The sequence below is a fragment of the Hippocampus bargibanti genome, linkage group LG14, assembly GCF_051943395.1.
Source record: "Hippocampus bargibanti isolate YZ-2025 linkage group LG14, ASM5194339v1, whole genome shotgun sequence".
Classification (NCBI taxonomy): Eukaryota; Metazoa; Chordata; class Actinopteri; order Syngnathiformes; family Syngnathidae; genus Hippocampus; species Hippocampus bargibanti.
The window spans coordinates 19019540-19034886 of NC_142747.1; the positions used below are offsets into that span (position 1 = coordinate 19019540).

General features: G+C 40.6%; 3 protein-coding genes across 3 annotated transcripts in view; 2 read left to right on the plus strand and 1 right to left on the minus strand.

Annotated features, from left to right (window-relative positions):
- The first annotated feature begins 566 nt into the window (after positions 1 to 566).
- Positions 567 to 3501, plus strand: wdr74 (WD repeat domain 74). The gene is made up of 2 exons (XM_089014188.1): positions 567 to 1278; positions 2155 to 3501. Exons 1-2 carry the CDS (start codon positions 667 to 669, stop codon positions 2752 to 2754), a joined length of 1212 nt encoding a protein of 403 aa, XP_088870314.1. The 5' UTR covers positions 567 to 666; the 3' UTR covers positions 2755 to 3501.
- Positions 3499 to 10561, minus strand: ilkap (integrin-linked kinase-associated serine/threonine phosphatase). The gene is made up of 10 exons (XM_089014189.1): positions 10138 to 10561; positions 9220 to 9363; positions 9023 to 9140; positions 8810 to 8916; positions 7660 to 7753; positions 7238 to 7325; positions 6482 to 6615; positions 5227 to 5346; positions 5072 to 5153; positions 3499 to 3869 (listed from the first exon to the last, which is right to left on the minus strand). The coding sequence occupies exons 1-10, from the start codon at positions 10178 to 10180 to the stop codon at positions 3714 to 3716; spliced, it is 1086 nt and encodes a 361-aa protein (XP_088870315.1). The 5' UTR covers positions 10181 to 10561; the 3' UTR covers positions 3499 to 3713.
- A 239-nt stretch (positions 10562 to 10800) lies between these two features.
- The window catches only part of tyw1 (tRNA-yW synthesizing protein 1 homolog (S. cerevisiae)), a 37528-nt gene continuing 32981 nt past the window's right edge, over positions 10801 to 15347 (plus strand). The window contains exons 1-5 of the mRNA XM_089013888.1: positions 10801 to 10936; positions 11585 to 11712; positions 11805 to 11936; positions 12768 to 12869; positions 14277 to 14471. Of these exons, the coding sequence (XP_088870014.1) occupies positions 10846 to 10936; positions 11585 to 11712; positions 11805 to 11936; positions 12768 to 12869; positions 14277 to 14471 (648 nt within the window). The 5' untranslated portion in view covers positions 10801 to 10845. The remainder of the gene's footprint in view (positions 10937 to 11584; positions 11713 to 11804; positions 11937 to 12767; positions 12870 to 14276; positions 14472 to 15347) is intronic.

Here is a 15347-nt window from a genome sequence, read left to right on the forward strand (position 1 = left end):
ATTGTTATTTCCTTTACTTGGTTTGTTTGCACATTTGCATGCCATTAAAAAAATTAAAAAATCCCATCGGTTGTCCAAGACAGGATGTGGTGCACCTCTGACCGGAAACCGCAAAAACGAATCATTGCTAATAGTTCCTATGTGTGCCTTGCTTTTCCATTAGCCCGCAAGGGTTTGGAGGCGGCTAATTCATTCGGAGCGGAAGTGCTTTCAAATGAATTCGCGACCATTTTCATCAAGATATAAAATGGAAGTGTGTTTTGACGGTGAAACGTCTTTAATTATATTTTTATATCTTTGTTTTATACGTTGTTTCAAAAAATATTTTGAATGAAAAAAGAATGACCGCTCACGTGTCCTGTAACTTATTACCCGTTTTAACCGGCGTTTCAAACAGCAGGCATTGTGACGTTTGATAATATTTCGCCCCTCGAGGAGGGACGTAATAAATTGTATAGTTCTTTCTCCAATACCTGCACACTCATGAAGTTAATAAACAAATAAGTAAAAAACGTATTGTTACTCAAAGAAAGAAGGAGGAGGAAGATGTAAAAGCTATGCTAGCGTCATCAATATGCGACTCGGCAACCACAGAGGAAACGCGTGTTTGGATCCCGGAGCAATATTAGTGTTTCGTGTCGAAGACGCCCTCTTCTAACCAGCGAGATGGGCGAAAGCAGCCGCCCGTGCACCGTATGGCTTGGATCGGAAACCGGCATACTGAAGGGCGTCAGCGTGTCCCGCAAACAAGCCTTCAACTTCTGCAACAGCTCGCATCTGAGCCGCCAACACGAGGTCCGTATTCTGTGCTGGGCCGACGCGACAGAGAGCGAACTATTGGTTGCCGCCGTGGACGCAACTGTCAAGACATTCAGCGTGGAAAAGGGGACCTTCACAGACACGCGAAGCTGCGGTGACCCGGCCGAAGGCAGTTTCGTCGGGATGGCGGTGCTGGACGACGGCGCGGCGCTAGTGACATGCGCCGACAGCGGTTTGCTCCGGGTGTGGAGGGACGTGAGTCGCGAACCCTCCGTGGAGATCCGCGTGGGTAGCGACGTAGCCAGGATGAGGCAGAATTCGGAACACCGGCACAAAGTGGCGACCGGTGGGAAGGACAATTGCCTCAAAGTGTGGGACCTGGAGAACCCGGACAAGCCTGTTTTCACCGCTAAGAACCTGCGAAGCGACTGGTTGGATCTACAGAGACCACATTGGGTCAAAGACATGGCCTTCATACCGGGATCCGAGAAGCTGGTGACCTGCACGGGATACCATCAGGTAAACCCGGAATGCACCGCATTCCTTTGATACGCAGACATCTTTCATCTTCACTTTAGATTCGATTCGCCTTCAATCGTCTCACACTGGAGAAAGTGACATTTCACAGCAGCAAAAAAATGCAGGTTAATAATAATAATAATACATTTAATTTCTAAGCACCTTTCAAAACTCTCAAGGACACTTTACAGTGAAGTTAAGGTTAATAGAACAAAAACACGGAAGTACTATACAGTGATACATTGGCTTACGAACTTAATCGGTTCCCAGACAGTGTGCAAGGTTAAGTGTGTATCCCAAAAATTAATTTCCCATAGGAAACCATTAAAATAAGAATAATCCGTTCCCAGGTCCCCATAAAACAACTAATTTCCCCATAAAACAATTACTTTCCAATTTTCTAAGTCTTAAAACTACACAAAATATACCTCATTTTATGTATAATAAATGTGCTATTGTATTATAATTAAAGAAATAAACTGTACTATATAATAAAATCGTTTTATTTACCCTTGTGATGGTCGTTGATGGCTTGATGGAATGGAGTAGCCGGTTTCCTCAGCATTTAACACTTGATGAGGGACGTAACCTTCTTCTTTCATCATCTTGAGGAATGATCCCTTGTAGGTGCTTTCTCTGCGATAATTTTACCTTGTTCCTCACCATTTGTGTTCTGTTTAGCTGGGTTGATAGCTTTTTGCATCAAGTGTACAGATGGCTTGTGTGGGTTATTTGTGGAGCCTGATTGATGGGAATTTTAAGCTTGCAGTCTACACTCTGCCTTTGAACTATCAAAGTTGAAACAAGTACAAGTTTCCATTGCATTCCATTCATTGCTTAGTTCTAAGCATTCAAATATGCTTTTTTTCCACCTAGATCCATGTGTACGACCCCTTAACACCCCAACGTCGCCCCGTACTGGAGGCAACCTATGGGGAGTACCCACTGACGACATTGTCTCTCCCCGCCGAGGGGGGTTCGGTGGTAGTCGGCAACACGCACGGTCAAATTGCCATCCTGGACTTACGAAAAGGCCTGGTACGGGGGTGCTTTAAGGGCCTATCCGGTGGCGTGCGGGCTTTGCAGTGCCACGCCTCGCAACCCTTAGTGGCATCCTGCGGCCTGGATCGCTGCTTACGGATCCACAGCCTGGAAAGCAGACGGGTGCAGCATAAGGTTTACCTGAAATCACGCCTCAACTGCCTGCTGCTCGCCAGCCGGAAGCTGGAGGAAGGAGAGGGCGCGGCGGGGGAAGACGTGCAGGAAGTGAAGGAAGAGGAAGATGATGTGGATGAAGTGTGGGATGCCATGGAGCAGGTGGATGAAGGAGAACAGAAGCTCAAGAGGAAAACATCAGAGGAAGCGGAGAATTCCAAGAGAAAAACGACAGAGGAAGGAGAGAATTTTGAAAAGAAAACAACAGAGGAAAAGACTCCGAAGAACAAGACAAAGAAGAGAAAAAAAGCTCAAGCCTGAGAGGCATTGCAGGAATCACAGCGCGTGGGACATTTAAATTTCAAGCTCCTCAGACTGAAAAAGATAATACTCTGCTAGTGTTCCATGAAGAATTAGCATATTTTTATCATTTTATCACGGGAATTAAAATGACTTTTTTTTTGAGGGGGGGGGGTGTCAAGATATACAAGCGTCGACAGCTGCTTTGTCTTGAATAATAGCAGAAAATACAACGGTATGTGAATGCATCATTTCATGAAATGATTCCATTTTAAGATCAGTACATATTGCAAAAATTGAATTTTTTTTTTGATTATGGAAAATGAGAACATAAACTTGCCACAAAAAGTGTGTTCAGATATATATTTTTTGTGTTCAATAATAATACATTTCATTTATAGGCGCCTTTCGAGGTCACTTTACAGTCACTGGATCACTTGTTCTGTGGGTGAGCAGCGGCAGCCACATGCGCCAGCGTTCACTCAACTCGGAATAACTCAAATAAATAAAAAACAAGCTAGCTAATAGCCAACATATATCCAGCCAGCAAGCTAATAGCCAACAGATAGGCAGCCAACCAGCTAGCCGTTAGGTAATACACAGCCAGCTAGCTAAGAGATAGCAAGCTAACTAGCTAGGTAGATAGCCAATAGATAGCTAGCTAGCCAGCTAATAGATGTCTTGAACATAAGCAGAAAATACAACGGCCTGCACCAGCGTTCACTGAACCCGGAATAACTCAAAGATGAAAGCTAGCTTGCTAATATATAGCCAGCTAGCTAATAGCCAATAGATAGCCAGCCAACCAGCTAGCTAGCCATTAGATAGCTAATAGACAGCCAGCTAACTACCTAGCTAGCCAATAGATAACCAATAGAGAACTACCAGATATCCAGCTAACTAGCCAGCAAATAGATGTCTTGAACACAAAGAGAAAATACAACGGCCTGTGAATGCATCATTTTTATTAGAAAACAAAGTCATTGCACAAGTGTGTGTGTGTGTTCATGTGTTGAGAAGTCAATAGAAACTAAAATGACGGTGACGTTGTCAGCGCAGCCGCGTCGCACCGCCTCGCTAGCCAACTGTTGGCAGGCCACTTCAAACTGCTCCTCCTTGTCCGTTAACTTATTGTCCTACAGTTACACAGCAAAACGTTTTATGAGAAATAAGATGTGTTTAGTACTACAAACACACGTCAATTTTTCACCCAAGAGGTCATTTTAGGGCTAAATTGATTGAGTTGCATCTAACTGGATTATAAATATGAAAATAATAATAATCTTAAACAAAAATAATAATAAACAGAGCAACATTAAATTTAGTCGGGACGCATAAAAAACTCTAAAACGACATGGGAAAAAATGATATTTCTGTTTGAAGCAGTCATTTTAGCATATTTTTGCCAAATTCCAGGGATCCTTAACTCATTCACTGCCAAACATGCAAAAATGTGTCCACTCCAGTGCCAGGGCTTTTGTCATATTCACTTGAATTCCAGGACCCACAGAATATTGAGTTTTAGGACTATGTAAACATTCAATACAGTGTCAGAAACCTTAGACTCTCTTCTTTCATCAGAAAAAAAAAAGAGTTAATTCCCAAATTATATGGGTCTGGAGTTATATGAGCTTGAAATGAGGGCAGCTGTCCAAAATACAATGCAATACATATAGTATATTGGTTAATATAGCGCTTTAACAACAGCTGAAGCTGGAACAAAGCGCTAACATTGAAAACATTGATGGTCCTTCCATCACGTCAATGTATTTTGCTGTACTTGTTTGGTCTGGGGACCTCGTGTTGCACCCAAAAGCCGCCAGAAGAGGGCGTCCAAGTTCCATGGAAGGAATTTATCAGCCTGTGTAAACGGAGGTGGCCACAGGATGTCGCCATTTTGTGCCTCTTTTTTTTGGGTGAGAGATTTTCCCTCAATGTTGCCTCAAAATGGCACAAATAAATTCTTTAATGGATTGCAAACATGTATGCTTTCCTCTTCAGAACTATTTGAATCATATTCATAACTGGATGTGTAACAAGAAAGCATATTCTCCGAATTTGAAGCCATTGTTTGGATTCTCCAGCAATGCAAGACGTCTTGGCGTGACGTCACGAACTGGGGGCGGGACTTTCTGAAAATGCCCAATTCGCAGCTCAATTTTTTGGGAGATTATGGACACTTTAACTCATTTTTATTGGTGTTTTGCATTTGACTAAAAATATCATACTGCGTGTTTTGGGTATTTTAGATGCTATAAAACGTTTTTCTGGTGTCAGTTAAAAAACAAAAAAGTGACGTCGGTTGTCCTTTAAACTAAAAATGACTCCCTTAGTGTACCTGAAGGAAATCCAAGACAAATCTGACGGCTTCATCTGCAGAAAAAACTTTGAACAAGCCATCACAAGCCAGGATGATGAACCTGAGGAGGGCCAAAGGATCAATATATTTTTTTTTGGGTTTCTTTTATGTGTATCCCTGTGTCCGGTTCTTGCCTGTCATTGGCTGTCAGCTGACACCTTCTGATATCAGGGGTGGAAATGACGCCACATCGCTTGTACTGGCCATCTCCGATGGAGCGCGACACCTCCAGAACGCCCAGCACCCGCCCTTCCCTGCAACAAACAAAAAACATAGCCATCATCCATACCACAAAAATATCCAGTACTATGTGAATTAAAAAGACATCAGCGAAGCAAAGTGTCATTCTTTTGCAGATTGCGCCTTTGAAAAGTCCTACATATTTGTACATACAGTGATACATTGGCTTACGAATTTAATTGGTACCCAGACAGTGTGTGTAAAGCGAAAAGTGTGTATTCCAAACATTAATTTCCCATAGGAAACCATTAAAATGTGAATAATCCGTTCCCAGGTCCCCATAAAACATAATTTTCTACTAAATAAGCCTTAAAACTACACACAATATACCTTATTTTATGTATAATAAATGTGTTATGGTATTGTAATGAAAGAAATAAACTGTACTGTATGATAAAGTCATTTTATTTACCTTTGTGATGGTCGTTGATGGCTTGATGGAATGGATAGCTTTTTGCGTAAAGTGTCTCAAGGAGCTCTGGTTTCTACTTCTTAGAAGGTGTGATATTGCAACAGCAACAGATGCAGGCAGACACACTAGAAACTGCATTTATAGCTGGTTCCATTGCTTGTATGTTCTCTTCAAATTGTACAGATGGCTTGTGCGGGTGATTTGTGGAGCCTGTTTGATGAGATATTTTAACCTTGCAGTCTACACTCAAAGTTGAAACGAGTCCAAATTTCACTGTGTTTTTGATATATTTTCTCACTTTTGTTTTTTTGTCACTTTTTTTATTTGTTTCAAGCTCTGTCATTTCCTTTTCGTGTGTGTGTTTCTGTTTCTGTAACCCCTCCCCCGCTCATTGCTGCGTGTGTCCCCTCCTTCCGAACCATGAATCTTGACCAATCACGTGCGGCTTTAACCGAAGACTGGGGGCGGGGAATAGAGGAGGCGGGGAAGAGAGGAAAAAAAAAGCAGGCTGCCATTTTCAGCTTCGTTCACTTCAGAGATCCAGCTCCATGAACCGGCTCGTTCGCGAATGACACATCACTCATTGTGGCGCTCCGTGTGCTTCCCGAAAAATAGTTTGTATGCCACGATTATATTATCGCGAACGTAATGTTCGTAAGGCGAAAAAATCATTAGCTAAAGCATTTGTAAGCCGCGGTCACTGTACTCGAAGGAAACATCCTCCATCTTCAAGGTACCTGACGGTTCCTCCTGCTCTCTGGATCCTCATTCTCTCTTCGTAGATAGTTGGGTTGTGCTCTCGACTGAGCGCCAGTGTGGTCGGTTGCTTCTCCGAGGCTTCTACTTCCTCCTCTATTCGACACAAAACGGCCTGCCAAAATGCAACGTTAAGAATATCGCAAAACATTTGAGCATTCATCGCATATTAGTTTTCTATTAGCTAGCTAGCTTGATCGAGTTGAGTTATTCCCGGTTGAGCGGGGTCACCGTTGCTGGCTGCCTAGCTAGCTATCTATTTGTTTGTGCGCCATCTTGTGCATTTTCTGGGTGCTACATACATCCAGACGGCTTGAATTGATACTGAAGGACTTCTTTAAGCGATTGCAAACATTTATGCTTTCCTCTTCAGAACTACAGGCAACATATTCATAACTGGATGAGTAACAAGAAAGCATCTTCTCAGAATCTGAACTCTCTGAAGCCATTGTTTTGATTCTGGAGCAAGGCAGTGTGTGACCAATAGTGATGTCACGAACAAGGGGGCGGGACTTTCTGAATCTCCCCAGTTCCAAGTTCATTTTATGGTAGTTTTGGGACACTTTAAGTCATTTTGATTGGTGTTTTGCATTTGACTAAAAATATCAGCCTGCGTGTTTTGGGTATTTTAGATGCTATAAAACATTTTTATGATGTCGGTTGTCCTTTAATCATTTATTTAATACTCTTGATCAAGATGGGACCGAGTCATCTTGCAAGTGCGCCACTGTTGTTACCTTACTGTCTCCCAGATTGGCCACGTAAACCACGTCGTCCAGCACTAGCATGCAGGTTGCAGTGGAACCATCTTTCCACGCCGGCTTCCTGTTTCATAAAGTGGACAAGGATTTATTCATTAATGAGAAAGCATTTAATTTGACATTATTTTGATTCTGCCCATGTTGTATGATGATGTAACTGAATCTTGGATAAATATAGTGTGAAAGCTGGTTTGGTATCAGGATAACAAATAAAGAAAATCCAAGATGGTGGAGTTTGGGGGGCAAAATTACTTTCACATTTGGAAAAAAAATAATTACAAAAATAAAATAAAAATACGATTTTTAACCCCCCCCCCCCAAGAACTACAAAAAAGTAATTGTGAAACACAGATAATAGTTACTTAATGCTCTTCGCAGAAGCTAATCGGGAGTCTTACTGGCTTGTGGCTTTTTTCAAAAAGTCCTCATCTGTCTGGCGGAAAGTATCCACTAGGCATTTTTTGATCAGCTTGTCCAAGTTCTCACATTCACCTTGAAAAGAACACACACATACACATACACAACACAGAGTAAAGTGTGTGTTCCGTGTGGATATATGTACAGTGATACCTTGGCTTACGAACTTAATTGGTTCCCAGACAGAGTGTGTAAGGCGAAAAGTGTGTATCCCAAAAATTAATTTTCCATAGGAAACCATTAAAATGAGAATAATCCATTCCCAGGTCCTCATAAAACATAATTTTCTACTTTGTAATCCTTAAAACTACACAAAATATACCTTATTTTATGTATAATAAATATGCTTATTCTTCTTGTTTTCCTTTCGGCTTTTCCCTTCAAGGGGTCGCCACAGCGAATCAGTGTCCTCCATCTTCAGAGGTTTGATTCGCATGTATAATAAATGTGCTATGGTATTATAATTAATAAAGTCATTCATTTTTTACCTTTGTGATGGTCGTTGATGGCTTGATAGAATGAAGTGGCCGCTTTCATCAGCACTTGATGAGGAACTTAACCTTCTTATTTCACCAGCTTGAGGTATGATCTCTTGTAGGTGCTTTCTCTGCAATAATTTTACCTTGTTCCTCATCAATTGTGTTCTGTTTAGCTGGGTTGATAACTTTTTGCATCAAGTGTATAGATAGCTAGTGCAGGTTATTTGTGGAGCCTGATTGATGGGAATTTTAACCTTGCAGTCTACACTCTGCCTTTGAACTATCAAAGTTGAAACTAGTCAAAATTTCATTGTCTATCCATTTTCTCACTCTCTCTTTGTTGTCTGCCTGTCTCTTTAATTTTTAAACCACCTCCCTTCACTGCTGCATTATTGACCAATCACTTGGCTTTAACCGAAGACTGGGGGCGGGGAATAGAGGACAAAAATGAGACGGCTGCCATTTTCATGTTAGGAGAACGGGCTCGTTTGCGAACGACACCTCACTTATTGGGGTAAAATTTTCATAAATTTAACGTCCGTAAACCGGAAAGTTCGTAAGCCAAGGGGTTCGTAAACCGATGTATCACTGTATTTTATTGTAAAACACCCACACGTGTAGACCTCGTCTTAATTCTGTATTCACTGTTCACCTCGAGGAAACTTTGCTGCCAGGATATGGTGAAGATGCTCAGCCGCAAAGCCTGATGCCCGAGTGCCGCCATGACCGTCAAACACAGCAAAATACGATGCCCTAGATCTTCAGTAACATCGGACAATATTCACAAATATTGGCAGAGTGGAAAAAAGTAAAATACCACACCCGTGTGTGTGTGTTTATGTATAAATGGAGGTGTGTGGGTTACATTTGAGCAGGCAGCGTTGAAAGACAGCAACTCATGTCGGGAAGTAGAACGTGAGCGTCTTGCATTTCCTCACGCTCGCCGCGCCTAGCTGCCACGTAGCCTCGCAGTATAGGGAGGCCTGGACATGCGAACGCACAGTTAGCCGAGTCGCGTCATGGACGCCGTGCAGTGTCGGACATGGTGGCAAAAGTGAAAACCTTCTCTACAAACTTTCTTGGTCTCCTCTTCTTTGTCTTTCGGAATCACCTCACATTCTGGATCTTCTCGTTTCCTTTTGAAGCTCTTCTCATCAATGTCTTTGGGAGATTGCGGCGAAACTGTAATGGTAGCTGAGCCAGGACCTGATAACACACAAATACAGCAGTTGTCAAAGCAAGTAGTTAAGATGTTTATGAAACAACAATAGTCTTTTTTTAATATGTCTGTCGAAGATAAGACATTTTTAGATTTTAGACCAAGACACCTCCCTGTCCAAATAATAGGCACTTTGGGTTTTTTTTTTTCACAAACTCCGACAACTCTATCTTTACTCAAGGACATTCTCATCCTGCTTGAACACATCCTGTATTATCAGTTAACAAGCACCCTCAATTTGGCCTTGATTCTCTGTGGTCCATTGTATACAAGCTGCGAGAGAACATACACCCGAGGTGAACCAGGCCTACAACAAAATAAACTTTTAAACATGATATCTTTGTGTTTGTCTAGTCTCCATCCATGTAAATGACACCAGTCGCGAGAGATATTGCCGGGAAAAAGCATTTTCGTGAAGCATAAACAGCCATCCAATAAATTTTATATGGCATTTATGACTCACCTAATACATATAAATAATAAATATCTCCACTGTGCGAACAACAAAATTTAAACCAACAGCAGCATCTGATTTACATTAGTATTAGGTATTGCATTTGTCAGTATCCTTTTGACCCCCGGAAGGTGATGTAAACACACGTTATTTTTATTATCAGCATAACCAATAGAAGTAATTTATGTGTTACTCTTTGTGATAAAACGAATTCAAGTGAATTTTGTGACCTAACGACCGCCTTTTCAGCTGTCAGCAGACCATGACCACGAAGTCTGCTTTTACCCGAGAAACCGCAGTTACTCACCGGTTTGAGTGGGCTCTGGTAGGTCGTCAAATAGATCCATCATTCTTCGAAGCAAAACTAGCCTACCTTAGCCGCCTGTCAGTGTTAACCAGTGAAAGTCGTACTCCAGAAATAAAGTAGGGTTTACAAATAGATTAGATTGTAAGATAAAAATCGATCACTACATGAAAATATTTGAGGCATTTGTTTATTTTAATTACAGTTCATTTTTCATAACCTCAAAATGTACCATCTCCAACCCTGCATGAAAACTGTAGTCTGTCTTCTTCGTCTTTGTTTTCAAATGATTCGATGTTACGATACTTAGCGCCTCTTAGCGCTTTGTCTGTAAACTGCATGCAAATGCGTTTCAAAATTCTAAATATTTTCTAAGACGTCTCGCAACTATTCGTAATGACATGGGAATAAAGTTATTTGCTTAGGCTTGATCGAACATAATACTAAAATTAATGTCGCATTAAAATGACGCAATTTTCCCGAATAAAGAAATTTCCCATATTGCTTTTCAAGTTCGCAAAAAATTGCTTAAAACTGTGACATGTAATTTGCACACGTAAATCAATAACATGTTGTTAGTTTTTTAATGAAAATAAAAAACAAATGTTTTACAGTTTGTGTCCTTTGTCAGGAGTACACATCCCATGGTGCTTTTCGACCAAACAGTAATGGTTCCGCACATCATACGCTACCACTGATGATTTGGGAATAATGTGTTCATGCAAAGCGTTTGCAACTATGCATGGATTAATCTTCCTCGCCGTTGTTTTAGAAACGTCTGCGACGACTTCGAACTCGAAAGGTGAGCGTATAATCAACTTTTAAAGGCGAGCAACAAAGTTACTTGAACGAAACGAATGGAACATTTTAGCTAGCATACACGTTCACTGACATGTACTGCACTTCATAAAGCAAGTCTCTCGCTGTTGTGTATCAGATAAATTGTGCTTTTAAACGCATTGTTAACACGCATTGTGCTTTTAAATGGTCGAAATATCTTTTGCGAGGAAAAAAATACCAAATGCTCTTCAATGTTTCATTTGTCCCTTAATGTATTATAAAATCAACGAATTATTCACGACTACTTACTTTTCTGTTATCAGCGCAAACTTAACCCAATGCTAACTATTTTCAAAACCACTATTTTATGAGAATTTGGCGTGATGGTATTCGTTTGCAAATAGTTTCGTCTTTAGTGTAGCTACCTGCCCAGCATTGTCTACTTATCTGATTCTTCCTGAACGCGTGTAGCAAACTGCCAGACGACTTCATAATTCGCTTGCATTAATATTCACAATAAAATAATAATAGCTTAATCATCAATTACTCTAAAGTCCCTACTCTTCACCATTGGGCTGACGAAAACATGCCACAAACCTGTTTGAGACACTTTCAAACAAATGCTATTTTTACAATAATGCGTCAATTGTGATATGCTTTTTGTCTCCAGGGTTACACCCTTCCCACAGTGCCTACGAAAACTATGCCATGTCCATATGGCACAACCGGGTGTATGTGTACGCAGCCTTTGTGCTTGCCTTGACGCTCTGGTTTTCATTCAAAATGATCCTCAAGAAGGTACGTTGGTGAATGTATTCAGAGACTTAAACCTGCGCGAGTGTCATCTTGTTTTCATCATAATAAAATAGCACATTTTTGTTTTGTCTTAGAAAAGCTTATCAAAGGACACTAGCTCCTGGGTCCAGGAAGCTGTGAAGAATTCAGAAGGCTGTGATAAACGTGCTGAAGTTCGCGTGTCAGGAGTGAAAATCTTTTTTGGCTCACAGACTGGTACAGCTCAAGTATGAATATTTGGTTACATATATCACCCATTCACAAATCAGTTCTGTGACCAAGTTTGTACCTGTAATTTAATTTACAGGCCTATCAAATTGCTTTTTCCCTATAAAATTGAATTGCAATGCCAGTAATCGGTTTCACACACCCCAACTGACCTAATAACATTCAATAGTGATGTTTTTGAAATAATATTTACTCTGAGTTGTTAAAGTTAGATATACACACATAATGAAAGATGATGTAATAACATAAACTAGACATACATGCAGACAATAGTAATTTTCTTTTTGTGGCCTATTAGTGAATGATATCGGGAGCTTTGACTTAAACTCAGTTTAGCCCGTTATCAAGTTTTTCGTTTGGAGTTTTTCCCAAAATATCTTTATTTTAAACTTCTATAAAAATGAACTGGAAACTTTCCTGAAATTTACTGGTAATAGCCCACTCATTTGACGTTATAATGGTGACGGTGGCTTCACCCCCATGACGCTCTAGGGCACAGGTGTCGAAGTCAAGGCCCGCGGGCCAATTCCGGCCCGACACATCATTTTTTTCGGCCCGCAAAAGCAAATCAAACTTGTTAAATTCCATGATGATTGCTAAAATCTGAGGCAAATTTTCATCTTTTTGGATGTCAACCACAATAAAAGTCATTATTCTTGACTTCAGATTTGAAAACGAGTTATTCATTAATTTGTTGTGTGCTCTATATGTAATATTTGAAGAGATTTAAACATTCTAATGGGTTCCCCAAATTCATAACGGCCCTCGAGAGGAAACCATAACTACAATGTGGCCCGCGGCAAAAAATGACTTTGACACCCCTGCTCTAGGGTTTTGCAAAGCAGCTGTCAGCTGACGTGAGGAGTCTGGACCTCGCGACGGAGGTGATTGACATGAAGGACTATGATCCAGACGATCGGCTGGTTGACGAGGTAAGACCGAGCATCCTAGAATTATTTTTAGCTTCTTCTTTTTATTGTAAAATGTCTGGTAATAAGAAAAAAAGGTTCATGCTGGTATATGCTTAGTGAACATATGTGAATCGAATACACAATCGAATAGACAATCTGGGGTCAATCTAAGGTCAACAGACACAGATTATTAAACTGTCATCTTCAACTAGGAGAGCTGGCCTTGGACAGAATTTAGGACTTGGGAAACTCCTTTATCACCGGAGTAATTTACGACTTGAAACTCCTTCACAGGAAGAGCTCATTAGCCAGGTTACAAATTTATCACAGGGGAGGGTTAGCGTTAGGGTAACCCACACAACGATTCACTATCATGTTATTTATGTAGTTTTCCTTCTAATTTCGCGATCAACACGGTGTTTTCAGACCAAAAAAAAAGGAACAGACAAACAAGACTTCCTGAATCGTCAGCGCGAGTCTTAAAACATAAAATATAGCTACTGTATTTAAAGGACAACCGACACCTCCGGACAAGTTGCGCCCATAATTTGTAAAATCACTTCAAATGACTTCTACTGAGCGCATTTGACAAAGATTCCACCGCATATAGCGATATTTTACTTTTTAAGACTCACACTGAATATTCAGGAAGTCTTGTTTTCGAGTTGGTGATGATTCCTGACGTCACGTCAGGAACGCCCCTGACCGAGAAAGCGACACACAATGCATTTTCGGTACTTTGTTTAGTCTGAAAACATCGTGTTGATGGAGAAATTAGAAGGAAAGCACATAAATAACACAATGGTCGTTGTGTGCTGCACCAAGACTACTATTTGATACTAGTTGACACAAATTCCAAGCAGACAAATCAGCCCATTTCCAACGGAGCTTTGGCGCCATCTTGTGCATTTTCTGGGCGCTACATTGGAGTCCCGGCGCCTCAAAATGATACAGAAGGACTTCTTTAATCGATTGCAAACATTTATGCTTTCCTCTTCAGAACTATTTGAATCATATTCATAACTGGATGAGTAACAAGAAAGCATCTTCTCCGAAATCTGAAGCCATTGTTTTGATTCTCGAGCAAGGCAAGACGTCCTGGCGTGACGTCACAAACAAGGGGGCGGGACCTTCTGAAACTGAAACTTTCTGAGGTCATTTTGAAGTAGTTTTGGGACATTTTAAGTCATTTTTATTGGTGTTTTGCATTGCCTAAAAATATCAGCCTGCGTATTTTGGGTATTTTAGATGCTATTTCTCTGATGTCAGTTAGGAAACAAAAAAATGGTGTCGGTTGTCCTTTAAATTCTCCTGTAAAAGTGCATTTTTAACCCATCCTAAAATTTCACACCCGAGCTCCATTATTTTTTTTTTGTGAGTTTTAAGTCAGAATTCTTTTGATTGTGTTGTCTCGTTTATGTCACCCAGTGCAGCAGCAAGTGTGTGTCTGTATTCTTGGTGTCCACCTACACGGACGGGCAGCCCACCGACAACGCCGAATGGTTCTGCAAGTGGCTTGAGGAAGCATCCACCGACTTCCGCTATGGGAGGACGTACCTGAAGGGCCTGCGCTACGCCGTGTTCGGCTTGGGCAACTCCCTTTACGCCGGTCACTACAACACAGTAAGGATCGGGCCTTATCGATTTATTTGTTTTGTTACGTTCATATTTTAATTAGTTGTATTTCAAATCTGTAATTTTTGGATGAGAATGGATTAGATTAGCCTTTATTAATCTTGTAATGGAGAAATCTACATTTCACAGCAGCAAAGTGGTGAAAGTAAGAGGAAAGGATGTAGTAGAAAAACAAAATACAGGAGCTGCTGTAAAGGCAGCCGCTCTCGCGGCGCCATTTTGAAGTCAAAACAACAACAACTAAACTAAATAACAAATAATGTCACATTCAATCTTAAATTTATGTGTCAAGGAAATTATTAGCTAGCTACTGTTTCTATTAGCTATATAGCTAGCTAGCTATTAGGTACCTATTCGCTAGGTATTAGCTATCTATTTGCTAGGTATTGGCTATCTATTCACTAGTTATTAGCTATCTATTCACAAGGTATTAGCTATCTTTTCACCAAGTATTAGTAATCTATTGGCTAGGTATTGGCAATCTATTTGCTAGCTATTAGCTATCTATTCGCTAGCTATTAGTTATCTATTTGCTAGCTATTCGCTATATATTTTCTAGCTATTAGCTATGTATTCGCGACCTTGCTATATATTTGAGTTACTTCCGTGTTGAGTGAACGCTGGTGCATGTGGCTGCCGCTGCTCACCCACAGAAAAACTGATCCTGTGACTGTAAAGTGACCTTGAGAGTTTTGAATGGTGCTTATAAATGAAATGTATTATTATTATTATTATTATTATTATTATTATTATTATTATTATTATTATTATTATTATTATTATTATTCTACTTTTGAATGGATTTCGACTTACGACCATTTTGATTTACGACCGTTTGGTCGGAACGGAACTCGGTCGTAAGTC

Coding starts and splice junctions, on each gene's coding strand:
- ilkap (XM_089014189.1), bottom strand. CDS start 10,180: ATGATGGATCTATTTGACGACCTACCAGAGCCCACTCAAACCG. Junction 9,364..10,137: donor ACCAGAGCCCACTCAAACCG/GTGAGTAACTGC, acceptor GTGTGTTATCAG/GTCCTGGCTCAGCTACCATT. Junction 7,754..8,809: donor GGCAGCAAAGTTTCCTCGAG/GTGAACAGTGAA, acceptor GTTCTTTTCAAG/GTGAATGTGAGAACTTGGAC.
- wdr74 (XM_089014188.1), top strand. CDS start 667: ATGGGCGAAAGCAGCCGCCCGTGCACCGTATGGCTTGGATCGGAAACC. Junction 1,279..2,154: donor CCTGCACGGGATACCATCAG/GTAAACCCGGAA, acceptor TTTTCCACCTAG/ATCCATGTGTACGACCCCTT.